The sequence below is a fragment of the Symphalangus syndactylus genome, chromosome 3, assembly GCF_028878055.3.
Source record: "Symphalangus syndactylus isolate Jambi chromosome 3, NHGRI_mSymSyn1-v2.1_pri, whole genome shotgun sequence".
Lineage (NCBI taxonomy): Eukaryota > Metazoa > Chordata > Mammalia > Primates > Hylobatidae > Symphalangus > Symphalangus syndactylus.
Genome location: NC_072425.2, coordinates 114,254,010 through 114,281,887, shown reverse-complemented (window position 1 = coordinate 114,281,887; position 27,878 = coordinate 114,254,010). Strand labels below are relative to the sequence as shown.

Genomic DNA, 27,878 nt, shown 5'->3' with positions numbered 1-27,878 from the left:
ACTCCACATATTCAAGGAAGTGTATAAGCTGGAAATGACTATAGTGAGAAAACAAGACTAGGTAATAGTAACCTCAATATGGTGACACCATAAGGAATTTATCAGGCATAGATATTTTCCATTTTCATAAAGGGTTGAGCTTTTCAAAATATATCTAGAAATACAAATATTTATTACCCTAGACCAAGGTTTCTCAATTTCAGCACTATTGACATTTTGGGCCAGATATGTATTTGTTCTGAGGGTGTGCATTGCGTATTATGGGATGTTCAGCAACATCCCTGGCCTCACTTGGTAGAGGCTGCAATTCCCCCGCCCCCTTAGCTACATAATAATATAAAAAGTGTCAAGGCCCTTAAGATTCACATTTAATTGGCCTGTATTATGACTCAGGCATTAGCATGATTTTTAAGTTCCTGAGATGATTCTAATGAGTCTAATTGTTTAGGAAACAATGTGTCCAGTGTTCCTTAATGAGAGTACAAAGTTGAATGAGAAATCACCCCTGTTCTGGAGAGGCTTAGGAATAGCAAAGGGATGGGCACACACTGAATATTTTTCCAACATATTATAGTCCATTTCCTTAAGGTCAAACACACAACACACTATGTCAGCACAAAAGGAGAGCTGATACCTTCAAGATACAATATTCTCCTGAAATGTTTTTCAGTACCTGAAATCCTCACATTTTAGAATTATATATTTATAATCTTGAAATAGGTAAAGATTTCTTAAGCAGAATGCTAAAAGTCTTAGCCATAAAGTAAATAATTCATAAATTGGAAATTGACATTAAAATTAAGAATTTGGGGGCATTAAAAATAAAGACTGTACTGGGCATTAAATTTTAGAATTTATGTTTATTGGACAAAACTAAGAAGCAGGTGAAAAGGTAAGCCACAGAGTAGATATTCACAACACATATATCTGAAAAGTACTCATCTGGAAAATATAAAAAACTCATATAAATCACTTTTTTTTTTTTTGAGACAGAGTTTTGCTCTTGTCCCCCAGGCTGGAGTGCAATGGCCCGATCTCGGCTCACTGCAACCTCTGCCTCCCACATTCAAGCAATTCTCCTGCCCCAGCCTCCCGAGTAGCTGTTATTACAGGCGCCCACCACCATGCCCAGCTATTTTTAGTATTTTTAGTAGAGACGAAGTTTCACTATCTTGGCCAGGCTGGTCTCAAACTCCTGACCTCAGGCGACCCACCTCCCAAATCCCAAAGTGCTGGGATTACAAGCATGAGCCACCACGCCTGCTGTCAAATTTTTAAAAGAGAGAAAAATCCAGGCCAGGCGCGGTGGCTCACGCCTGTACTCCCAGCACTTTGGGAGGCTGAGGCGGGCGGATCACAAGGTCAGGAGATGGAGACCATCCTGGCTAACACGGTGAAACCCCGTCTCTACTAAAAAAAAAAAAACACAAAAAATTCGTCGGGTGTGGTGGCGGGCGCCTGTAGTCCCAGCTACTCCAGAGGTTGAGGCAGGAGGATGGCATGAACCCGGGAGGCGGAGCTTGCAGTGAGCTGAGATCACGCCACTGCACTCCAGCCTGGGCGACCGAGCAAAACTAAGTCTCAAAAAAAAAAAAAAAAAAATCCAATACAAGTGGACTGGAAAAGGTACTTTATAAAAGAGTATTTCTAGACATTTGATTGACTTATGTGGTGCTCAATATTATTAGGCATTGGGGAATGCAAATTAACTACCAAAAAAATCACAATGAGATACCAGTACATTTTCACTCAAATATCTAAAATTAAATGACATCATTATTAAGCATATGAAGCAACTGAAACTCACATACAAATTTACTATTGTATACAAATACATACACACTATATACACAGACTTCAGATAATTGAAGATAATTAGGACCTTGAGCTGGATTAGCCTTTGGTTTAAGGGAATCTTGTGTCTGATTTGATCTTCTGTCCAGACAAGTAAAACTTTCTCCGTATCAGCAATAAGACTGTTTCACTTTCTTACCATTTGTGTGTTTGCTGGAGTTGTGCTTTTAATTTCCTTCAAGAACTTTTCTTTTGCATTCACAACTTGCTTAACTGGTGCAAGAGGGCTAGTTTTGAGCCTATCTCAGCTTTCAACATGCCTTCCTAAGCTTAATCCTCTCTAGCTTTTGACTTTAAGCGATTCTTTCTTTCACTTGAACACTTATAGACCATCATAAGGTCATTAACTGGCCTAATGTAAATATTGTTGTGTCTCAGAGAATAGGAGGCCTGAGGCGAGGGAGAGAGATAGGGGAATGGCCAGTCAGTGAAGCAATCAGAATCAGCAATCACAACATTTATTAAGATCACCATCTGATCTGGGTACAGTTTGTGGCACCTGAAAACATTTACAATAATAGCATCAAAGATCACTGATCACAGATCACCATTACAGATATAATAATAATGAAAAAGTTGAAATATTGCAAGAGGAGTTGCCAGAAAGTGACACAGACACATGAAGTGAGCGCATGCTGTTGGAAAAATGGTACTGATAGACTTGTTCAATGCAGGGTTGCTACAAACTTCCAATTTGTAAAACAAAACAAAAAAGTAATATCTGTGAAGCACAATAAAGCAAAGCACAATAAAATGAGCTATGCTTATATATGTATATCCCAAAATTTACATACAAGAGTCTTCAAGGTAGCATGTAGAAAATGCTGTCAGTGCCCCACTTGTATCTTCTTACCACTCACTATTCTGAGACATGCCAATAGCTTCTCAATAGCAGTATCTGTGACTCTCTGCCAGAGAGCTTTGTCTGGTCAGACAGGCTCTACCTATAGAGAACATACCAAAAATGCCATGAAGTTACCACTCTACCATAAACCAATGACAAACAAGAGTTGTCCCATCCGAGCTGATGAGTAAGCTGGGGTTTTATATCCCAATTTCCTTTCCACTGTCTCCCACAAGGCCCCAGTAAGGCTGAGACCCACTTGCCCTCAGCAGTAACTTGGTCATTGACACATCCTGTATTGGATTCATTCCTGTTTGTCTCACTTCTCCATTGCCCTATAACCTCCCAAATCAACTACTTGAACTCATTTAGTCTTGGGGTTTGCTTCTAGGATAACCCAGCTAAAGATAGAACATTGTTTATATAAGCTAAAAATTGAAAGAAAATTTTTCTAAAAATGTCCATCAACGAAAGAATGGATAAATTGTGGCACATCATATGATAAAATACTATGCATCAATAAAAATAAACTAGAGCTCCTCATCACTACATGATGAATGAATTTCATAAAGCTTAATTTTGAGCAAAAGATGTTAGATACAAAATAATACATACTTACATTAATATAAAGTTCAATATCAGGCAAAATAGTCTGTGGTTGTTATGGGTTGAATTGTGTTCCCCAAAAACAGATATTTTGAAGTCATAACCCTAGTATCTCACAATATGACCTTATTTGGAAATAGTGCTTTTACAGGTAACCAAGTTAAAATAAGGTCATTAGGGTGGGCCCCAGTCCAATATGGCTGGCATTCTTACAAAAAGGGAAAATATAAACACAGAGACACAAGGAGAACACTGTGTGAATGTGGAAGATCAGAGTAATGCATTAACAAGCCAAGGAACACCGAAGATTGCTAGCATACCACCGGGAGCTAAGAGAGAGGCATGGGAGAGATTCTCCCTCGCAGCCCTCAGAAGAAACCAACCTTGCTGACACCTTGATTTCAGGCAGACCATGAGACAATAAATCTCTGTCATCTCAAGCCACTCAGTTTGTGGTACTTCGTTATGGCAGCCCTAACACACTAATACAATGGTTGTAGAAAGTAAGATAGTGATTGCCTTTGGGGCTGAGGAAGGGTGGAATGATAGGGACAGGAACAAGGGAACTGGTAATGTTCTGTTTCTTAACAGTCACAGTGTTACGTGTGTGTTCACTTCATGATAACCCACTTTTTCAAAATGCTTTTTTAGTATGCATTAAAATTCAATGAAAAATTTTAAAAATCTAAACACTTATTAGAGCAGATGAGAAAAAAGCAGTACACTGTGTAATGAAGAGGGCAAGAGTTGGGGAAAAGAAGGTAGGAAAAAAATGTGATAGTATCTGTAGTTCACATTAAAGAAGGTCCCTAAGCAAAGATTCAATGACCACTATGGACTTTCAGCTCCAATAAATCAGGTTAGCCCTGTCCCCTGAATTGCAGGTAGGAGGATTGGAATCTCCATAATTTCCACTCATTTCTATTTTCCCTATGCCCCTACCTCCCCATTCTTCATTCTTAGTCTGAGAGTAGATTGTTTCTGGGTTGCCTGGAGTATTGACAATTTCAACAATAATATGTAGAATCTAGATAGGAAAACCAGTAAAATCTATAATGAAGACTAACCATGGTAACATTTCAAGGGAACTGAATAGAGTCCTCTTCAAAAGTCATAGCACCGTAAAAAAAAAAAAAAAAAAAAAAAAAGCTATTTCGGTATCTTTTCTCAAACATTCACTTTCACTGTGGCATGTTAGGTATTTACTGAGTGTTTTCCACACGTAAGACTGAGCACCAAAGACATCTAAGTGGTGCTTTGTCCCACCTGTTACACTCAGCTGATGACTGTGAGAAAGGCTTCAGTGATTTTGTTCCTAATCTGTAAGTAAACTAATTACTGACAGCCAGTGATTCATTCTTATTCTTTCCTATCTTCTTTCTGCATGAGGTTCGTAAAAGATTTTGTTTGCTCTAACCAAAGGATTTTGGTTTATTTACCTCTTGACTTCTAACACAGTCTTTCCAGGGAGATGACACTCTCTTTCACCTATATCTTAATTCTGATTCATCAGATTAGTTCACAGAAATGTTAGTGAGGCCCTGGTTGTAAAATTGGAGCCATATTCCTGCTTGTAGCCCTTTTTTTTTTTTTTTTTTTTTTTTTTTGAGTTGGAGTTTCACTCTTGTTGCCCAGGCTGGAGTGCAATGGTGCGATCTCAGCTCACTGCAACCCCTGCCTCCCGGGTTCAAGCAATTCTTCTGCCTCAGCCTCCCAAGGAGCTGGGACTACAGGTGTGCCACCACACCCAGGTAATATTTTGTATTTTTAGTAGAGACAGGGGCTTCACTATTTTGTCCAGGCTGGTCTTAAACTCCTGACCTCAGGTGATCTGCCTGCCTCAACCTCCCAAAGTGCTGGGATTACAGGAATCAGCCACTGCGCCTGGCCACTGCTAGTAGCTTTTGCAATCTTTATCAGTGTTTATGAATGTGAACCCAAGCAGTGGAGGTAATATTCCCTTTACTGAAGGCCTAAGAGCCACACTATTCTCTTACCTTAATTGGACTTCTGAGAATAAAAAAATAATGAATTTAATTTCTCCTGCCATTGACTTATGATATCTTTAAGGTATAGACTTGCTGCCTCTCTACCAAATGATTCCTAGGAGGACTGGTCACCTTGGTATTCAAGCCAAGTTCCCATTCAAAACTGGGGTCAGAACTAATTGGATAATGAGCTAACCCGAGAAATGATTCTCCTGACCCAAAGCCACATCCGACTCCTTCCGAAAGTGAAGACCTGATTCTGAAGCAATCGAGTGATGAGGAACTTGAAATTAGAGTTTGGAGAAGGTTGTAAGTCTTTTATAAAAAATTCTTCCATCTTCCTGGTTGTTCTTTTTTTTCCCTTCTAGTTTGGGTTCTTTCATGCTGTTGCAACACCAGTGAAAGGTGAAGTGATGTATTTTTCCATGATGCTTACTCCCATGGTGAGACTTAACTTGAGAAACAGCAAATTCCCTGGAGTTTCTTCACGTTAAGGAACTATACAACTGATTGCTGGAGAATCATGGTTTCAGTTCACAGGGTTCTATTTTCCTAGTGAGTCATTTGACTTAGAGGCAACTCTAAATGCACCAGGAAGGCAACAGGATCAATACACTAGGGCTTCAAGCTCTCTGCCACTTGAAGCCACTCCAGCAGCACCTAAGAGCTTGCTTTTCTTACTTGCTTCCTCATTACCCAGGTCAATATTGCCACTGCGTTCGAAATAACCGTTCAAGAACAGGATTTTTTCCTCACATGTGGAATATTTGACAGATGTGGTTCACCTTTTTCTTCTTGGTTCTTATTTCATTCTTTCTCATTCTAGTACAGACACAGCAACCTAAGGATCTTTATTACAAGCTAAGGAGCAGGGCATTTCTTCTCTAAATGGCTTTTTTTTTGTTTAGAATTTGTAATGTGTGCATTTGAAGTAATTTGTTTTATGTATTTAAGGATTTAGAAACTAGACTGAATTTTGTTACATATTTTACACATTTAACAAAACAAATTTAGTAAAAGGTAAATATATTAAAAAATAAAATTCCACCAAAAGTAGCATTTGTTTATTCACCACCCACTTTTCAAGCAGTTGTTCCAATATTTGCAGCAGCATTATTTTTGTAATTTATTTACTTTAAAGCTACTCTGCCTGACCTTGCTTAATTATCTTTATACTATTTTAACTTTATAATTTCTTTTTTATCAAAATAATACATGTACATAGTTTTTACATGAATATAACATACTTATAAGAAATCAGAAAAGTTTCTTGCTTCATCCTTCCCCAAGCTAAGACTACTCTTCACTGGTGTTCACTTTGCCTTTCAATAATGTTTACCCTCTATTTTCTCTTTCTGGAACTCTTGTTGGTTACATGCTGAAATTCCACAGAGTAATTCTTTTCCTGTTGTATTTTCTACTTGCCATCACAGCATTTTGGTCAAACTTTGAGATTTTTCTCAAATTTATCTTTCAGTCTTTATGTTAATTCTATTTCTGCTATTTCCCTTCCAAAAGCTCATTCTTATTCTCTGAATATTCATTTTAAGGATATCTTGTGCCTACCTCATGGATGTTAATATTTTCACTTATCTCTCTTGAGCATATTAATGTTTTGAAGACTTTGACTTTCACATCCTGCATTGCTCTACTTTCTCCATTTTTTTTTTAATTTTCTGGTTGTTTTAGTCTCTTTCAATCAGTGTTATTGTTTGTTAAGTATACTAATTTTAAGAACTTTATATTCAAAAATTGCTATGAGAACAGTGAATTATTTAAAGATATAAAACATATTACTTTAGAAGTGCTTATCAGAAATTATCTAATAACATCAACTGAACATTGGTAGAGGTTGGGTGCATACTTGAGAATAATGAAATTAATAACACAGTAAGAACCTGAGGGTTCTTATTCTTACATCTGATATCAAATGAGTTAAAATATTCAATATTTTTCTTATTTGTAACATGAAAGGAGTTCCTAAAATTCTTAATGGACTTTCTCTAATCATAGAATAAACAAATTTAGTTTTACGTGACATAAGAATTCTGATATTGATTACTATACCTGAAAATATAGTAATAATGTTTCAACTCCTATGTTCACTTGTCCTAACAATACTAAAATTTAGCATAATACTGTGGTAGTTATAAAATGACCATACAACTGTGGAAAAAGACCAAGAGAAACAAGAAATGGTATAAAAATTTGGGTATCAGGGGATTTAATATATGACAAGTATTATAAGTCAGTGGAAAATTATTAACTTAGTGCTTTATAATTTTCACTTATAAATTATTGTATGGTAATATACATTTTAAAAGGTATACAATATTTTATTATTTAGTATTTAAATTGTTAGCCATTTGAGAAAAAATGAATTGAAATCCTAACTCATACTTTAAAGTAAATTTGAAGTGCATTACATTTTTGAATATAAAAATGAAAGCCATAAAAGTAGTAGAAAAATTTTAGATAAATATTTTAATAATCTTGGAGTAGGAAAGGATTTTTTGGACTGATAAGTAAACTAGTAGTTATAAGAAAGAGATGGATAGAATCAGTTACCTAAGATTTTAGCAATGTGTTTTGGAAAAAGCACAAAGTTAGAAGAATCTTTCCAACATATATATACATATATGACAAGCAGTTAATATGTTCAGTTTATATACAGCTCTTACTTTTTTTTTTTTTTAATTTTGAGATGGGATCTCACTCTGTCACTCAGGTTGGAGTACAGTGACACAATCCTGGCTCACTGCAACCTCTGCCTCCCAGGCTTAAGTGATCCTCCCACCTCAGCCTCCTGAGTAGCTGGGACCACAGGCATGTGCCACCACACCCCGCTAACTTTTTGTATTTTTGGTAGAGATGAGGTTTCATCACATTGCCCAGGCTGGTCCTGAACTCCTGAGCTCAAGGGATCCACCTACCTCAGCCTCCCAAAATGCTGGCATAACAGATGTGAGCCATCACACCTGGCCTACATATTAATTTTTAAAAACATATAAACACCTCAAAAGAAAACAAGTGAAATATGTGTGAACCAGAAATTCACAAAATAAATACATATAATTTTAAAAAATATTAAGATATAACCAGACCCTCTAAAAGTCAAAGAAATAAATACAGATTAAGATGTGTTTCCTGTCAGTTTGTCAGTTGTTAAAAAGATAAAAATACCCAAGGTTAGTAAGATTGTGGAGAATGGACATTCCCATACAATGTTCATGGGAATATTAGTTGGTAAAGCAAAACCAAACAACAAACAAAAAACACCTTTCCTTGGCAAGCCGGTAATCTGTAGCTAAATTTTTAAAGAACCTAGGCTTTGACCCGACAGTTTTTGTTCTATGAATACGCTCTAAGTAAATAACTAGATAATGAGGTTTATAAAGGGAAAACCTTAGAAACAACATAAATGTTAAAGCTATAAGAATATTTAAGTAGCTTGGTACTTAGGTACAAGATAATAGTATACAGCTACCGAATAAAGATAATTTATTAAAAGAAATTAATTTTAAAAAATCTCAATATTTCACTAAGTAAAAATATACATTACAAAACAATAGCTAAGTATAATCATGCCTACTAATGGAAGTGTGGGGAAAAGGATGGAGGAGCAGGGTCTGGATTGGGTCAGAGTGAGGTCTGGATAAAGCAGTAGGTAGAATTGAATAACATCTCCCTCTTCCCATCTTCTCCCTCCCTGTCCCTCAGTCCACTTTTATGAGCAGCTTTCCTTTTTCATGAAGTTCTTTTTATTACTTTTATTATCATTATCACTAACATATATGTTAAGTGCTTACTGTGTGCCAGGCATTGTGCTTAACATGTTATATGATTTATCTCATCAAATCATCAAAAGAACTCTTACTCCCAATTTGCAAATTAGGAAACAGAGTCAGAAAGGTCCTTGCTGAAGGACACACAATTATTAAAAGAAAACGAGAATCACACAAAGTCCATCTAACCCCAAAACTACACACTCAACTACTACATCACCCTGTCTTACAATGAACTTGAAACCAATTCACAACTGGGGTACAGACACAAACAGATATATGTGATGGATTTGTGAAATGTGGCAGAAAGGAGGTGGAGGTTGGTAAAGTCAAATTGCAGGGTGAGATAACAAGAACACTACAAAGAAACAAATAACAATAAGTGAATAATAAATTGGGCATATAATATTTATAACAGAACTTGATTCTGGTATGAGGTTTTATTATAAACTACCCAACCCAGCCCTCTAGGGGCACCTATATCCTTTAGACAAGAGAGGGCTATTTTGTAAAATATAAAGTCCTCTTTTAACCAAGAGCCCAAGTAATTCATTGAAGGATCCTTTTACCCCATACAATAACTGGATCCAGTTTTCCCTAAACAGTGTTTCCTGGACAGTGTTTCCCTGTAAGCTAGAGCAGCCTGAGCCTTAGAGAAGGTGGAATGAAGCTCGCGGAGGAGGCAACAAAGACAGCTAATACTCACAGGGTCAGACACTGCAGCGTCCTCGAAATTCCAATCTCTCTTTCCATAGTACGGAAGTAGCTGAGCACATTAGCTAAGCTACATTTTTATAGCCTCTTTTAAGGTTGAGTGTGTCCCTGTGACTAATTTCTAATCAATGAAGTACGAATGGAAATATGTGCCATACCTTCTTTATACTCTCTTTCTGCTTCTGCTGGGTGGATGCTGATGAAGAGGAGGGCCTAGGCAGGGGCACAGCTTCACTAAGCAGTGGCACAGCTTCAAGATGGAAGGAATCTGGGGTTTTGAATCACAATGTGAAGGACAGACACCCAACAACCAAAATCTTAGACTGCTACCTGAGGGAGAAATAAACAGTTTTGGGTCTATTTACTAACACAGGCAAGCCTACCATGAGTAATAGAGTTTCTCTATGTGTCACATAGGTATCAGCAACATTTGTCTTCTAATTCTAAGAAAAAAGTAAAGATCAGCAGTGAAATAGAAGCACACAGTAGTAGAACAGAGTACGTGGCATAGAAATGGGTGATCAGAGGGGTGGTGTATGTTGGCAAGACAGACATGATGCACAGCAGCTGGAAGAGAGGAAGCATGTATGCTCAGAGAGCTTCTGCTCTTAGGGACTTGCAGAATCCTGTAAGAAAGAGACAGGGTTGAGGGTGGCCCATTTGGCTGAGTGCTACTGACCCTGTTCACTTAGGAAATTTCAAAGTCTACTTACCTAGATTCTACATACAGCTAGGTTGTATGTATTTGTGTGAATATGAGCATGCTGTATATAGACACATGCATATATGTAGTCAGAATTAATGTCAATATTAAATTTAATATCCAAAATATTAAACTATTAGAGATGAAGTATGATAGGTAGTTTAAATGTTTTTTTTTTGAATCATCTGAACTATTGAAAAGAATCATATCATGCATCTGTAATAAAAAAATATTCTTTATTTTGAAGGAGAAAAATTCTTCCTGTTTTATATTTTCATGAAAATATTTAAGATGGGAAACATTTTATTGGCTGTACATAAATAAATATGTAATAAGAATGAGACACAATGTTTTGTCCAATTCTTATCATGAAGTCTTTCGAGAAGGGAATACATGCCCACCATAAAATATATGACTACATGTTTGTAAATCCCCTGTTACATAATAAGCATTGTATTGTATTCATGATTATCACTGGTACTTGGCACCCTTTGATACTCAGTAATGGTAAGTGAATGACTGTATGAATGCATGAGCACTTTAGTAGCTTTTGAAGTGTAACTTTCAATGGTAACTGATAAATTATTTCAGCCTTGGAATCACCATTTCCTGTTATTTCAGTGTATGGCATAAAGTAATTGACTAATCACACATAAGACACCTAAACAAGTGTTCTTTTCTTTTTCTTTCACTTTACATATCACAGCTCCATTCAACCCAAATAAAGATGCAGATAGCATAGTCAAGTTTGACACTTTTGGAGATGGAATGGGGCGATACAACGTGTTCAATTTCCAAAATGTAGGTGGAAAGTATTCCTACTTGAAAGTTGGTCACTGGGCGGAAACCTTATCGCTAGATGTCGACTCTATCCACTGGTCCCGGAACTCAGTTCCCACTTCCCAGTGCAGCGACCCCTGTGCCCCCAATGAAATGAAGAATATGCAACCAGGGGATGTCTGCTGCTGGATTTGCATCCCCTGTGAACCCTACGAATACCTGGCTGATGAGTTTACCTGTATGGATTGTGGGCCTGGGCAATGGCCCACTGCAGACCTAACTGGATGCTATGACCTTCCTGAGGACTACATCAGGTGGGAAGACGCCTGGGCCATTGGCCCAGTCTCCATTGCCTGTCTGGGTTTTATGTGTACATGCATGGTTGTAACTGTTTTTATCAAGCACAACAACACACCCTTAGTCAAAGCATCGGGCCGAGAACTCTGCTACATCTTATTGTTTGGGGTTGGCCTGTCATACTGCATGACATTCTTCTTCATTGCCAAGCCATCACCAGTCATCTGTGCATTGCGCCGACTCGGGCTGGGGAGTTCCTTCGCTATCTGTTACTCAGCCCTGCTGACCAAGACAAACTGCATTGCCCGCATCTTCGATGGGGTCAAGAATGGCGCTCAGAGGCCAAAATTCATCAGCCCCAGTTCTCAGGTTTTCATCTGCCTGGGTCTGATCCTGGTGCAAATTGTGATGGTGTCTGTGTGGCTCATCCTGGAGGCCCCAGGCACCAGGAGGTATACCCTTGCAGAGAAGCGGGAAACAGTCATCCTAAAATGCAATGTCAAAGATTCCAGCATGTTGATCTCTCTTACCTACGATGTGATCCTGGTGATCTTATGCACTGTGTACGCCTTCAAAACGCGGAAGTGCCCAGAAAATTTCAACGAAGCTAAGTTCATAGGTTTTACCATGTACACCACGTGCATCATCTGGTTGGCCTTCCTCCCTATATTTTATGTGACATCAAGCGACTACAGAGTAAGTCTTTGATTGTTTCTTATTTTTCTCGTTCTTTCTCCTGCCAGTGTTTCTTGTGTAGTATTTAAAATAGACTCCTTTTATTTCATCTCAACAAGTTGGGTAATTTCAAATGCCATGATGAACCTGTATATTAAATGTTAAAATTAATTATGTATGTAGGGAGCATTTAATTAGTACCTACCACATGCAGAGCACTGTGCTAGGCACAGAGGGGAAGAGAAATATAAATGATATGGTCATTTACCCAATTTATAATCTAGTGGGAGATAAAATGTAATACACGTACACATAATGTTAATTAAACTTAAAAAGTGACTGACAATAGAATAAGACTTAAAATAAGATCTAATTGTGAATCTATTTGAGAATACTTTAAATTAGATGTAGGAGGACTTGGCTACCATGGATCGATCTGTAAATTAAAATACACTTGCAATATTAAGCCAGGATAAGTTTAAAGATAGAAACTTTCATTCATGCTTCATTACTTCTCTAAAACAGATTAAAATACAATGTTAGTTTGCTATGTCTTTTCTATAGCTTTAGTTATATATACATATATATTTTTCTTTAACTAGTTAAAAATTTTACTGTACATATCCAGGTAACCTAATTAACTATAGAGTATTAGTAATATACAGTTCAAATTTCTGGGCTCCCTTATAATTACCATCTCTTTTGAAAGAAACTTCATCATTCCATTATAATATTCCAAACTGTTAAAATGCTACATAAAATGTAGCATTTTATAATTCTGATTTCAGTATCTTACAATGAGTATAAGAATGTTTCTCTCTTCAGGTATTTGTTTTTTATTCTCTATGTTTCTTAAATTGTCAGAGATTAAAGTTTTCCAGAAGCATAATGTTTTACTTGCTGCACCATGATTTCACAAAATGAAGTGCCTCCATAGGTTTTAAAAATCCTCAAATCTGCTGTTTACCAGCAATTCCTACATCGCCAAAATCTAGAAAATTGCAGCCCAAAAAGAAGACAGAGTAGATACAAAATTTCAGTTAGATAGGAAGAATAATTCAAGAGGTCTGTTGTATAACATGGTGACTATATTGTATTCTTGAAAATCACTGAGGGTCAATTTTTAAGAGCTCTTACCATAAAAAATGGTAAGTATGTGAAGTAATGCATATGTTAATTAGCTCTATTTACCCATTCCACAATGTATACGTATTTTAAAACATCATGTTGTACATAAATGTATACAATTGTTCTTTGCCAATTAAAATAGATAAATACTTTTGTTAAAAAAAAGGCAAATCTGTTTAAAGCTTGGAATCAAGATGTTGGCAAAGTATATTGTATCTAGTCGCTGTAAATTATTCACAACCATGTAACTGAAACCTATGGGCTACATTAAGGGATGAACAATAAAGATGAAGAAGGTAAGTTCAATGTTGTGGGGCAAAACTACCTATAAAAATTTTGGAAAATTTTAAAAAGAGGAAACATCAGAGCTGGATCTGCAAAGTCAAAGAACAGAGTATATGAACTACAGGGGAGTTGGAGTGTTAGAATTTGACGATTAACATGGAGAACTATAGTTAATGTATTGTAATGCCCCATCTCTATCTTTTGTCTTTAGATATACATCTAGTCCCATAGATCTGCAGGATTTTTTTTTTTAAGTTTTTAGGAAGCCACTCTTAGCAGACATGATTTGGAGTACTGGGACTGCAAAATAGTTACAATACTAATTATTTTGTCCTGGACATATGATTTGAAACTCTTCATTCTCGAAAGAGCTGGTGAAAAAAATGACAGAGCAGAAAATACTACTGAGAATAAACATAAATAACATTATAAAAATTTAATTTTATTGAGTGAATTAGCATTTACTTTTTTTTTTTTTTTTGAGACGGAGTCTCGCTCTGTCACCCAGGCTGGAGTGCAGTGGCGCGATCTCGGCTCACTACAAGCTCCGCCTCCCGGGTTCACGCCATTCTCCTGCCTCAGCCTCTCCGAGTAGCTGGGACTACAGGCGCCCGCCACCACGCCCGGCTAATTTTTTGTATTTTTTTTTTTTTTTTTTAGTAGAGACGGGGTTTCACTGTGGTCTCGATCTCCTGACCTTGTGATCCGCCCGCCTCGGCCTCCCAAAGTGCTGGGATTACAAGCGTGAGCCACCGCACCCGGCCGCATTTACTTCTAAGACACACAAAAAATGACTTTCTTCTTTACATGATAGCGATAGAGTAGAACAACTGACTGAATGGAATTAGCTGAAGACACCAGAGCTTTCACCACATAGAAGAAGTCATAAGGCAAATGAAATGGGACAGAGGTTGTGGAATAGAGTTTTTTAAGGTCCGTGATAATTAAGGTATCCAGTGATGCTAAGATCATTTAAAGCCTCAAAAATAATGCCAATCTTAAGTTTACAGAAGAAATGAGAAAGGTAGACTGAAGCCTCCAATGTAGTGGTTTTCAAATTTGGCTGCATATGGAATCAACTGGGTAGCATTAAAAAAAAATTGATACCTGGGACACAGCCCCAGAGATTCTGATTTAATTGGCCTGGCCTGTGGCTTGGGCATCAGAATTTTTCAAAGCTTCCCAGGTAACTCTGATTTGCAGCCAGGATTAAAAACCTCAGCTCTAATGAATCACATGCTCTTCTTGTCCCACCAATATGTCTAGTTTGGCCTGTACTGTTTTGAAATACTTGTCAAAGTTAGAAACTTGAGAAACTTTACATACATATCCAGATTCTTGGTTTTTCTTAACAAAGTAAAAACGTGAGCCCAAATTCCTACACTCAACAATTAGCTGGACCTAAGTAGTGCTCACCCGTGAAGACAGAGCACTCTTATTCCTGTTGCCCCTATCTCCCACTGATCTCTGAATTCTCACACCTGGTCCCTTTCACTTATGAACTTTCATAGACCCTGTAAGCATTTGAACTTGGGACACTTGCTCTAGAAATTCCAGAACAATACTGAGATTTAAAATTTCCCAGAGGAAAGTCGTGTGGTTCAGACAGAATTAGCAGCAATAATTTAAGAGCAGCTGAAAAAATTTTGAGCATCAGTCAACAAGGTTTATATCTCAGTACTTTGCCATGCATTGTGAGTTATAAATAAACATAAAGCACGATTCCAGTCTTCACAAAGTTTATATCTCAGCTGGAAGAAAGATATTAAACAAGAAAGAATTCAAGAATTATAAACACAGAATAGTTTATAATTAAATTGATGATATAAACTCTAAATACCTGTGGGCTCCATAAGAGTTATATGGGTAAGATCATGATCTTTCCAGGATTACTTCTTGAAGACGGGATTTTTTTTTTTTTTTTTTTTTTGAGACAGAGTCTCGCTCTGTCGCCCGGGCTGGAGTGCAGTGGCGCAATCTCGGCTCACTGCAAGCTCCGCCTCCCGGGTTCACGCCATTCTCCTGCCTCAGCCTCCGAGTAGCTGGGACTACAGGCGCCCGCCACCGCGCCCGGCTAATTTTTTGTATATTTTAGTAGAGACGGGGTTTCACCGTGGTCTCGATCTCCTGACCTCGTGATCCGCCCGCCTCGGCCTCCCAAAGTGCTGGGATTAGAAGCGTGAGCCACCGCGCCCGGCCGAAGACGGGATTTTTACCCCGTAACCTTGGCGGGCAAATGCAACTAAGGTATTTAGAGAATATGGGGAATATTCCGGAGACAAGACAGGAATGAACCAACCAGAAGAAAGCCATATCAGTCTTACTCAGTTCGAAAATGGGCCGGGGGCAGGGCTGGTTCATTTAGATAATGTTTAAGGGCTTTGAGATCTTGAGTTTGTTTTGTTTTGGTTATTTGCTTGGGCAAAAAAGTGACATGATGAAAGTCAAGAGGGAAAGAAACCTTCCTCATCAACTTACTCTGCTAGATGCTTTAAGTACATGAGCTCACTTATCTTCATTTTGATAAAATTTGGAAGTAAATTTTATTATCCATTAGAAAGATGAGTAAACAGAGGATAATGAACTTCCCAGGTGGCACAGTTAAGAAATAGTAGTTTTTCTGATTCAAATCCATGCCCTTCGTACTGTACCACAGACGTATCCATAATATGAAGGATGGATTTGAAAGGGTAGAGTCTAGATCAAGGAGGACTAATTGAAACTCTTATAGGAATTCAATACAGAGCAAACAAGAAATGCAGTCAGAAAAAAAAATTCAAAGGATTTTTGAGAAACTATCCAAGTCATCTCCTGCTATATCGCAACTAACCATTCTCAGATAGTTTAAGAATCAAACACTGAGTCATTGGGATCTAATACGTAGCTTAAATTGTGTAAATAAGAATTCAGCCATGTTTGACTGGAAAGTTATCCAGAAAGGAATTCATTTATAGTAATTACTGAGTGTTTTGTTCATGTCTTCCAAAAAAATATTTGAGGACTTATTATAGGCCTTGGAGATACTGTTATCAACATAGGCAAGTCTCTCCTCTTTTGTAACTTACAGTGGGGAATGAGGTGAAGATGGAGGTGGAGCATAAATAATGAATGAATGAAAATGCAGCATTCAGTAGTGAATGCTGTAATGAGATTTTTAAAAAATCACCTTGAAAAGTGGGTTACTGCAGCTTATCTCAAATTTTAACGTGCATGCAAATCACCTGGGGATCTTGTTGAAATATTGATTCTGATTCAGTAAGAAAGGATGAGGACCAAGAATCTCGATATCAGCAAGCTCCCAGGAAATGGAGATGCTACTAGACTAAGGACCATACTTGGAGTGTCAAGACTCCAGGTTCTTTTGGGGGTTGGAGCAGATGAAACAATTTACCTACAGTAGGCAGAGTCTTGGGAATTGGCTCTAGAATTTTGACAAGGTTCAAATACTTACAAAGAAATTCCTATGTTCCCATGTTGACTATTTTGAAGATTCAAAACTATATATCTCAAATTCTTTAAAAAAATTTGTGTCACCCCTACTTTGCTGGTACCTATTTCATAATATTCCACTGAAGAAAATATTCCACTGAAGGGAGGCAGCCAGACATTGGAATTCTATGTACTATGCAGATGAAACAGCAAGTTCAAACACTCTTAAACAAAAATATCTTAGAAAAGAAAAGCATATGGCCACAGTTTAATGACTAAATGGAAGAGTGATTTGATATGAGAAATAGGCAGGAGAGTTAAATCATGTAGGACTTTATAAGCCATAGCAAAGAGTTTAGATTTTATTCTATATGGAAAGGAAAATCACTGAAAGATTTTTAAGCAGGAGAGTTTATGATCTCACATTTTAGTAGAAAAAATCAGGCTGCTGTAAAGACTCTATTACTACCTGGCAAAAAGGCATAAACGAGGAGACTGGTTAGGAAGTTGAGGGGGGTACTGCGGTCAGAACCATCCCATAGTAGGATGTTAACAATGGAGATGGTTAGAAGTAGAGGCAGAACCTGTCAAGAACTGTGAAAGGTTTTTACCCTGTTGCAATCTACTAGGTTAGCCTGCCACAGTTTCAGTATCTTTGTGTCAGAAGACATGAGACTCCTGATTCAGAAACAAAGAACTTTGTTACTCATAGCCATAGCAGTAGCCATAGTATCAACACTTGTGTAGATTCCTTGAGTCCTGATTTCTTTTTTTTTCTTACATGGAGTTTCGCTCTTGTCGCCCAAGCTAGAGGGCAATGGCATGATCTTGGGTTCAGGCAACCTCTGCCTCCTGGATTCAAGCAATTCTCCTGCCTCAGTCTCCCAAATATCTGGGATTACAGGCACATGCCACCACACTGGGCTAATTTTTGTATTTTTAGTAGAGACAAGGTTTCACCATGTTGGCCAGGCTGGTCTCAAACTCCTGACCTCAGGTGATGTTCCCGCCTCAGCCTCCCAAAGTGCTGGGATTACTGACGAGAGCCACCGCACCCAGCCATGTCCTGATTTCTACAAGGCAATGAATGTAGAGTGGGCTAAGACACCTGCGTAAGCAGTACTCAAAAGAGGATCAGTTGTTACTTACTTTCTTTTTGCCTTAGGATCAAATATACAGCAGCATGGTGCTGTTATTGATCCTATCCTTATTTAAAATGTTGACATTGTGTTCATCATGGGCTTAGCATTTTTGATTTTTTAAACATTGCATTATTGTCTTGATTAATGCATTTTTGATGCCTCCTTAAATTTGTATCTCAGGCAAGTGCCTCACTTGCTTCACACCAGCCCCAGCCCTGCCTTTCCCCTAATAGGTTAGGATGGTGATTTGGGTGTCTATCACCAACAAGGCATAAAATTTTGAGTTCCTCCCCTCTCTGAAGTTCCTCAGCATACTTGGTCTGGTGTGTATGGACTTCACCCACCCTTCAGGATAGGGAAATTTTAATCTAGCCTTAAGTAATACTTTCCTTAAAGCAGCTAAAATTAGGATGGGGGAAGGGGAGTAGAGCAGCACAGTGAGAGAGCAGCTCCTTGCCAATAAATAAGACACACTTGTTTTCAGTTTTAAGCACTCAGCAGCTACCTATGGCTCAACCATATGAGGTCCAATATTTTTGTGCAGCTAAAAGACTAAATTATGAAATAAGATCATCATTACTGTCACTATTCGCTTCAACTTTGATGACCCATTGACTAAGAAGCCAGAGCCTATAGCTTTCTGGCTGGAACTCATGGCTTGCGCACTTAACTAATTTGGCCTTTACTCACACAGCAAGTGTGTTTTGCTTCTTCTTGATACAAAATTAACAGAGCATTTTGTCTCTCATCATGATAATATCTCTTAGGGTCGTGCCTTCTTGTAACGTAAGGGTTGGGGAAGTTTTCCAGAGCTATCGCTGATGGTAGGAATTTGTCTAGATTTCTTTGCATCCCTTTCTCATTCTTTGTCAACACTGTAAACCAATCCAGGTGAGTAAGCGCCCAAATACAAATCAGTGCCTCATCTATCGCTTCCCAGAAAGCTAAGTTCCACTGAAAAACAAACAAAACAAAACTCTGAATCCTTTGACTGTCATCTTGGAATGAATCTAAGTTTGGAATAAGAGACTACAGCTGGGGATTAAATCCTTCAAGGGCCCAGCTGTTGCCATTCTTCCTTAACAAGCATATGTGCCCTGTTGCCTCAACCTCCCAAGGAAACCAGTCAAAGTTTGAATGATTCACCTGGCTTCTACCTTCTCTGAAAGTCTCTCTCTCAATGTTCAGTGAAGGTACATGTCTCTGCAATTTTTGTGTAAAAAAGAGTGGAATTTTCTGCCTACCCAGGACAAATGTTAGTACTAGTTATCAGAATCAAGTGGATCTTAATCCAAATGAGGAGGAAATTCACCCCACTCTACCCTCCAGAGAAGAGTTACCAACAGCCAGGGCATCAGTCTAGCAGCTGTGTTTGAACCTACTTCCTGTTACTCAACCTTCGACCACATCTCCAAATCCTTCTCCTTAACAGGCAATAAAGTGGAACACTATTTATTCCTGGTTAATCACACAATTTGGTCAACATGTTTGCTACTGATTCCCATGGACTTCCTCAAATCCTGTTAATCAGCCTTTGAAGCCCTCATATTTTCTTTCTGAAAAAGCTATGTGTCTGTTGGCATTCCTTCCTCATTGTCAAAATTGTCAAAGACTGTAGTGAGATTTTACTATACTTACAAGGCAACAAGTTAGCCTACCACAGTTTTACAAATGCTAGCAAAAAGAACTTTATGACTCACAGCAATAGCAGTAGCCAGAGTGTCAGCATTTGCACAGGTTTCCTGAGTGCCACTTCTCACAGGGCTACACAAAGTAATCCAGATGACCCCTGTACCATCAGTGGGTTACATCACAGGAGAGGAACTCTGAGACTAGGGAACCTGAATCTTTTATAATGAATAGTATGCTTCCCTTTATTCTAGAGGTAGGCACTGTCTCTATCTTCTAAAGCTCTTTGCTACACAAAATCCTTGAAAAGACATTCTGGAACAAAGGCAGTCAGAGCCTTGGTCACAAAATAACATGAGAGGCTCATGTAGAATAATTTCCCAACAGAATTTGCTGTTGGACTGGATGTCTAGGTGTAAGGGCAATGGTAAAATCAAGGATGGTCTTTGCCTTGCACACTGGGTGGCATTTGGTGTCACTTACTCAGATAGTGACACTTGGGGAAAGGGACCAAATTTTGATTACATTATTATGATATGCCTATTTCATTACCAAAAGAATATGTCATGGTGGCAGTTGAATATTTAATTCTAGAAGCCCAAATTATAGGTCAAAACCAGTAATAATTGATTTGGACATCATCAATATTTAAGCCATGAAACTCAATGGGATGGTGAAGAAAAAGAGTCCACAACTGAGCTCTGGGGAACTCCAGCACTTAAAGTTCAAGTAGAATAGATAACTAAGACAAAGAACAACCACCGAGGGAAAGATGTGTCCAGGAATCCAAAAGGAAGGAAGTGATTAACTGTGTCAAGCATTGCTGCGAGTTCGACAAAGATGAAAACAGAGCATCGTGAGCTGGTAGTATTCAAAGGGTAGAACACAGAATTACAGATAAAAACAGACTTTTAATAGTGTGACTTACTGAAGGAACTGGATAACTGAAACTATGAGACTGATATTTGGGCTTTGTAGTAAATAAAAGGTATTTCAACTTTATAACAGGTATACTGAATAAACATGGTGCACAAACTATGATAAAAATGCAACTTTAGTGCTCCTTCCGTTATCTCTTCAGTATTTAGCAAAGGTAATCATCCCCCACTTTGGGATGGAAATTCCTGTGCACATATTCAAACACCAAATGTTCACTACATGTGAGACTCCATTCTGGTGCTGGGGATAGCACAATGAGAAAAAACGTTCATGACCTTTGTAGGCCCATGAATGTATACGCTTTTAGGTAACATAAGGTACTACCATCATTTTCAATTGAAAATTGTCTTTATTAAGAAATTAAACAGATCAGGAGGTCAGGAGATCGAGACCGTCTCAAAAAAAAAAAAAAAAAAGAAATTAAAATATATAGTCCTATGTAATGATCAAAACTGTGTCTTCACATTCAATCTCATTTCCTCCTGAGGTCTGGCCTGTCTGAGGCTGAGAGCCTGCAGTAGTTGGCATCTTCCTAGGTGCTTATGTTCCCCAATCCACCAGTTGCTACTTCCCTCTCAGCACTGATTAAAGAGTAATAAGGAAGCAGTAGGACAGTTCTTTGTGGAGATGACTAGAGGGTGTTTTCATTTTTCATGTGATCTTTAGAAGTTACCCTCTGGCATTTTCCCCTGCAGGACCTTGAGTGAATTGGCTGGCAGTTCTGTATTGTGATTTGTCTCTGGTGGCTCCATGCTCATTCTCAGGGCATCCAGCTATCCTACCCCAAGCCTCTTTCTGTGAAGGTTTCCAGGCCAAGACACAGGCCCAAGACCATGCATAATGGCTTTTGTGTGGCCCATCTTGTCCATGCATACCATTCACATAGCCTTTGCTTTGATAAATTCTCAGAACAAAGACTACCTCAAGACAGTAGCAAGTTTTATGCAATGCCACTAGAGCAACTAGCCTTCTCCTCACCTTCTAGATTTCCAAGGCAGGAATCAGGTCCCAATTCGGGGCATCCTCTTCCTGCAGAAACACCTGACTTTTTGTAAATGGCCACACTGAGGCACTCCTTGCTAGGCTTTCCGTGAGGAGACAAAAATCACAGTACAGCTTTGCCCAAGATCCCCTCCTCCTAAAAGCCTCTCCTCACCTCTTCTTGTAATGTCTTAAAGTGTGTGAGTAGTTTCAAGAGTTATAGAAATGCTTTTAGAAAGGGCTTCCTGGAAATTTTGCAAATTTGGATTTGTCTCCCCCTCCCATGATCTCTGATATCCTTCACACTGGCTTCAGAGTCAGAGGCAGGAACTGAGGCAGAAAGAGGACAATTCTAACATCATATTATACAGATACGTAGAAAACAAATTGTCCCAGATTTATGAAGGCTTTTGCATCACAGAATCAGATAGCAGCTCGTTTTCTGAGAAGTTGACAAGAAAGGAGCCTGCAAGTAGGGGCCCCAAGGTGGAGAGCACTGGACTAGTTAAGAGAGACAAGAACTTTAAAATGATGAGGATGGATTATGCTTTCAGGATTCAAAGTAAGCAAGGTCTAAAGAATTATGCCACAGGGCAGGCTGAATTTTTTAAAAAAATCAAAAGCAAAATGAAGCATTCTAAAATTATATGGCTTCTCCAGTTATGTGTTCAGTCTTCAGCTTTCCTTGATTAGAGAGGAAGGTCAGAGACTTTACAGAAATGTTTTAGAGATGCCTAAAGTCATTTAGGGCATTTGAAATTATGCTACTTTATAATAGCATGTGCCTAAGGGGAAAGGAAAAAAATCTAAAGTTACTCTGGGATGAGATTGAGAAGACATGATAAACCCTGGTTCTGGGGAACTTTCAGGGAAAACAAAGAGGGAGAAGTGAAAATGTCAAGAATGGGTGTATAGAAACCTAGAGAACATAAAGATTGGACAGTGAGTACCTGATGAATCAAAATTCCAGAGAGATGCCAACAAGCAAAAGCAAAGGTACCACAGAAGAAAACTGACAGTGATCCCCAACAAAGAATAGGGAAACCAGTAGCTGATAGGCAGAGCTTCCAGCAGGCAAGGGAGATAGAAAAATGTAAACAAACAAACAAACAAACAAATTTGTTTATGATAACCTTAAACCTTAAACAAGCCAAGTTCATAGACTGAAATCATCAGCAATCTGGCCACTTCATCATTGAATATGTTTTACTATTTAAGATTCCACCCTCTGTGGCTTTACAGAAATATCTTTATAAAAATATAAAGAAAACAAACAAGAAAATCCATGTGAAGTCTTGGCAAGCATTCAGAAGCACCCCACACAAATGGTGTTTGCTTACAAATCCTAAGCAATATTTCCAAGACTACCCCAAACATAGAAGATTCAATATAATTACTGTATTGATTTGGCTATAATAAGGACAGAGCTGTCAATTATTCTGGGTTTTTCATTTTGGTCTTGTTTCAGCACTCTCTTTAGTTGGCCATTTGACTGAATGTACAGCCAGACACTTATTAGCCAACCTTCTCTTGTAGGTGCAGACGACAACCATGTGCATCTCTGTCAGCCTGAGTGGCTTTGTGGTCTTGGGCTGTTTGTTTGCACCCAAGGTTCACATTATCCTGTTTCAACCCCAGAAGAATGTTGTCACACACAGACTGCACCTCAACAGGTTCAGTGTCAGTGGAACTGGGACCACATACTCTCAGTGTAAGTATGGAACTCAGCACTAACTCCTTCATACATGGCACTGTAGTCAGGACCAGCCTGCCAAGAACAGGCAACACATGTCTGTCCCCATGAACAATCTCAATTCAATTTTACTAAGTATGGAATTAAACACTGTGAGTCAGGTATTGTGCTAGGTGCTGGGGATTCAGTAAGGAGCAAAGAAGTCAAAGTTTCTGTTTGAGCAGTACATACAGTCTAGCAGGGAACAAAGACATTAAATCCATAGCTATGATGAGGGGTTTGACCATGTTGTGGGGTTAGATAACCTGGTCTCTAGGCCTGTTCTGCAGTCAATTTAATAGATAACTTCAAACAAGTCACTCTATTGCTTTCTGCCTCATTTTACTAATCAAAATAGGGGACTGGACTAGATTGGTGTTTTATAAAGTATATTCTATGTCACACAGATGCCAAAGGAGCTTCATGAAAAATTAAAAGGGGAAGATAATAAAATACAATGAAAAATGCTACATTCCCAATTCCCCCTTGAAAGTTTACAGCATTTCCTTTAACATGAGTGTGTTATAGGTTTTGAGAATCTCTACGCAAGAAAACCTGTTTAACTTTGTTAAAAGTTAAAATACTTTTAAAAATATTTTATCAGAGTAAAACTAACATCCCGTGGAACACACCTTGGAAAATGCTGGAATAGATCTTCCTCCTACTTCAATGACACAATGTTTTCTCAGCTGAGAAGGCAGTGTGAACTGAAGGATACCAGGATAGTTCCCAGTCCCTAATTCTCTCTGCTACTGGCCTGCAAATGTCTGAAACACTATCCTTGGAGAATCATTGATTTAATTCTTTAGAGTTCTCTAAAGCACAAATGTACCTGAAGGGGATAACCTTTTAAGCCATTTTCAGCTAACTTGTGGTATGAAGTAGAAGCGATTCACTGACACTGGATGAGGGGGAAGAAAAGAACTGGAACCATGAGAGGGGGAGGGAGGACAGAAAGCAACAGAGACAAATGACTGCTTCACAATTTTGCCTCGAGTTGATCAGAAATGATACTTCAAAATAGCTCAGCATCACAGGGTCAGCAATCACATTAGTGCCCCAATTTCTCTACCAAAGTACAGAATTTAATGGGGCAGCCCTTCCCCCAGGAAACTGAGGGAAGACTGACAGGCAGAGAGCACGTGTTCAGGGATAGGCTGCATGTTCCTGTCTTTCCAGCTAAACTCCTACGTGTCACAAAAGTTGAGCTTCAGGGCATGGGAAAGCCTGTGAGATCGTTTTCCATGGATCTTAGAGAAATATGTTGATTTCTTGAGCAAACAAAGCTCTTTTTAGCAGACTAATCTTAACAGCTACCTAGTCCAGACCAGAGAGAACTGTTAATAACTAATAAAAATATTAACAACAGGTAACAGGAACTTTCATTTGTTGAGTATTTTTCATATGCTGGGCACCATGCTAAATACTTTACACACATGTGTGCATGTATGTGCTGTCTTATTCAATGCTCCAACCCTTTAAGGTAAAGAAACTCACCCAGGGTCACACACTTTAAAAATGGCAGAACCAGAATTTAGAGTCAGTTCCTATGATTTCAAAGCCAGTGCACCTAACCACTGTATCGTGCAGCCTCTCCCAGAGAGCAAGCTGGGAAAGTTCTCATGGGCAGGCTTTGCAGAGAGAATAAAAAGAAGGTTATCCCAGCAAAATTGTCTCATTGCTAGCTCAGAACTTTTGCTTGTTATTAGAACAATTTAGCAGAGGCCATAAGTCTTCTATAGACATTATTCAAAATTGCATATATCCAGACCTCAGTAATTTAGAAATGGCAGCATTTTCTAATGCATATGCTGGGAATTAACAAATTCCAGAAGGGATAGCAAGGGCACTTTCTCCAATCAAGTCTCTTGTTAGAAATTCAGAAATATCCATTTACATAAAAACAATGTACTGCAACCACAGCAGACCTGTTAAACTATTACTCAGTATGCTAATCTGATAGTGATCCAACTAGTACTTCAAGACAGGTGTTTGAACAACATTTTTGGAATGTTTTGTTAATAAAATTATAAACTTTTTTTTAAAAAAAGTCTAAATTCAGACCTCATTGTTTTAGCAATATTTCCCTAATTAATACAAATCATGAAGTAGTACCATGTAACAAAGTGAAGATTTTATATAACATCTCTTGGCATTTTAACGTGCATAAGTAACAGATACATTCACCTGTTATTTGCATTTTTACATCTTTTATTCAAAGTAGTTTTATATTCATGAACTCATTTTATCCTCATGAGTACCAGATATCACAAGTTCTATTTTATAGGTAAGAAAATTGAGAATTGAAGTTACTTCTCAAGGATATACAATGATACAAGAGTCAAGAGTTGACCCTGGATTTCCTGACTTTCAATTAAAATCCTTCCCATTTTAATAAGTTGGAAGTATTTAATATCAAGAAATTTATTCATTCATTAAATTATTGAGTACCTACTACACACCAAAAATTTCTAAACACTGTGTACACAGTAATGAATAGGACAGAATCCCTGGCCCCATGAAGCTTGGTGTCTAGGACAATGATTTTCACACTGTAGACTGTAAGCCATTATTGGGTCATGAAATTTAGTATCTTTGGCCAGTGCTTTTTAAAAGAAAAAAATAGAAAATCTTAAGAGTGCATTACATGTAATAAAGGTAAGGCATAAAAGGTAAGTCATGAAGAGTTATATGTATATGTGTACCAGGTCCGGGTAAAATGTATTTATTTCTATAGATCACAATCAAAGATGTTTAAAGGCCAGTTGTCTATGGAATTTAGTTCTATGTATGAACATGTTACTGACCCACTTTGGTAAGAATTGAAGCAATTATTTAATATCTTAGTGTCTGTTTCCTCTATTGTATATTCAGCTCAATTTGTATCAATTTCCCTCCTAAATACTTGGAAGTATGTTGCTTTAGAAATCAAGAACATTCCTTAAGCTGCTCTGAGTTCATTAGATAAAGCATATGTTTTTCTTGGGTTGTACATAATTTATCTTCTTCCAGTGAGTATAATGTTAGCACTTGATTTCATTGGGTGATTGTTCATATTGCTGCTGGTTTTCTAACTTTCTCTTCAGAGGTAAAAACAAAACCCACTGTAGACATGAGAGTAAGCTAATATGGAAATAGAGTTATCTCATTTCCTCCACTTTATCTATTCCTGCATAACAAACTTCTCCATAACTTAAAGGCTTAAAACAATCCTCTTTATATGATTATCTCTTACAGTTTACAAGTCAGGAATTCAGACAGGGCTTGGTTCATCTGCTCCATGAGGCTGAGGTTCTTCCATGGTTTTAAGCAGAGACTGAGCTGATCTGGAAGATCCATGATGCTTTCATTCTTATTCCTGGCATCTTGGCAGGAAGCCTGTCCATGTTGGCTCCTAATGAGCATGTTCCATAAAAAAAGGAAGTAGAAATTGGCTTGGCCAGGAAACTGGTATAGCGTAATTGGTGTCATACTTATTTATCAAAGCTCAGATTCAATGGGAAGTGCATAGACCCCACCTCTCAAAGAGTCTGTGATCATTTTAATTATGCCACACTTTCCAAATCCCCAATTAATCCATTACTGCCTCTTATCAAGAATTACAGTGACTTGACACAATCCTGTATAATACCAAGAAGTCACCCCAACTGGAAAGTACAGCCATATCAATTCCAAGTTAATTCTCTGGCAAGAGAGTAGGAGAAATACCACATTACTTTGGAGTCTAGGAGAGCCTCCTGATGGCAGCCAAGGTGGTTGATAGCAGAAAGAGTATTGGTATTGAATTTTTAAAGCTGACCAGTTGCTCCACAAAACTGGAAAAGCATGACCACACTCAGTAGCAGACATGAAAGAATGAACATGGTTAACAACATCTTGGAAACCTGAAAAGTTTTACATATTGCTATGTGCAAAAGAGTACAATTAAAGTTGTGCCTAATTAATTATATATAGTAGAAGTAAGAATAATAAAAATAAATGAAACCTTAACTTCTCTCCATTAAGAATACCCATGGATCAATGATTCCCAGATATTTGTATATGAAAAATAACTCCTTTGAAATGGAGATGCCCTGGTCCCACCCATAGATATTCTAATTCATGTGGTCTGGAGCAAAGGCCAGAAATCTGGTTTATAACAGACACCCCAGCTGTTTCAATAGAAGTGGTCCAAAGAAAATATTTTGAGAACCTCTACCCAAACCATCCTTGTCTACTTCATCCACTGATATCAGTGCAGTCACTGCAGGGAGGTTCTCTAGCCCATCAAAGAGGAAGCAGGGTTTCAGAGAGGGAGTGACATTCTGAATTTCCACCCTTTGCTTCATAATACCAATGGCCACATCCACGTGCAGTGATTTCCCAGG

The 27,878-nt window shown here is 38.2% G+C and overlaps 2 protein-coding genes across 11 annotated transcripts in view; one reads left to right on the top strand and one right to left on the bottom strand.

Annotated features, from left to right (window-relative positions):
- ELAPOR2 (endosome-lysosome associated apoptosis and autophagy regulator family member 2) overlaps positions 1–27,878 on the bottom strand; it is a 276,913-nt gene that overhangs the window by 39,982 nt on the left and 209,053 nt on the right. The window contains exon 23 of one of the 8 annotated variants that reach the window (XM_055272847.2): positions 1,443–2,794. The exons of 6 other annotated variants lie outside the window; for them this stretch is intronic. Coding sequence is in view for 1 of the 2 variants with exons in the window: in XM_055272849.2 (XP_055128824.1) it covers positions 2,784–2,798 (15 nt within the window). In the remaining variant the exon portion in view is untranslated. Of the gene's footprint in view, positions 1–1,442; positions 2,799–27,878 lie in introns of those variants that run through there. One more of the 8 variants, XM_055272849.2, reaches the window with a different exon arrangement.
- The window catches only part of GRM3 (glutamate metabotropic receptor 3), a 222,589-nt gene that overhangs the window by 184,449 nt on the left and 10,262 nt on the right, over positions 1–27,878 (top strand). For 2 of the 3 annotated variants that reach the window (XM_055272859.2, XM_055272856.1), the window contains 2 exons: positions 11,201–12,267; positions 23,316–23,490. In XM_055272859.2, coding sequence (XP_055128834.1) covers positions 11,201–12,267; positions 23,316–23,490 — 1,242 coding nt within the window. The remainder of the gene's footprint in view (positions 1–11,200; positions 12,268–23,315; positions 23,491–27,878) is intronic. The other variant, XM_055272857.1, reaches the window with a different exon arrangement.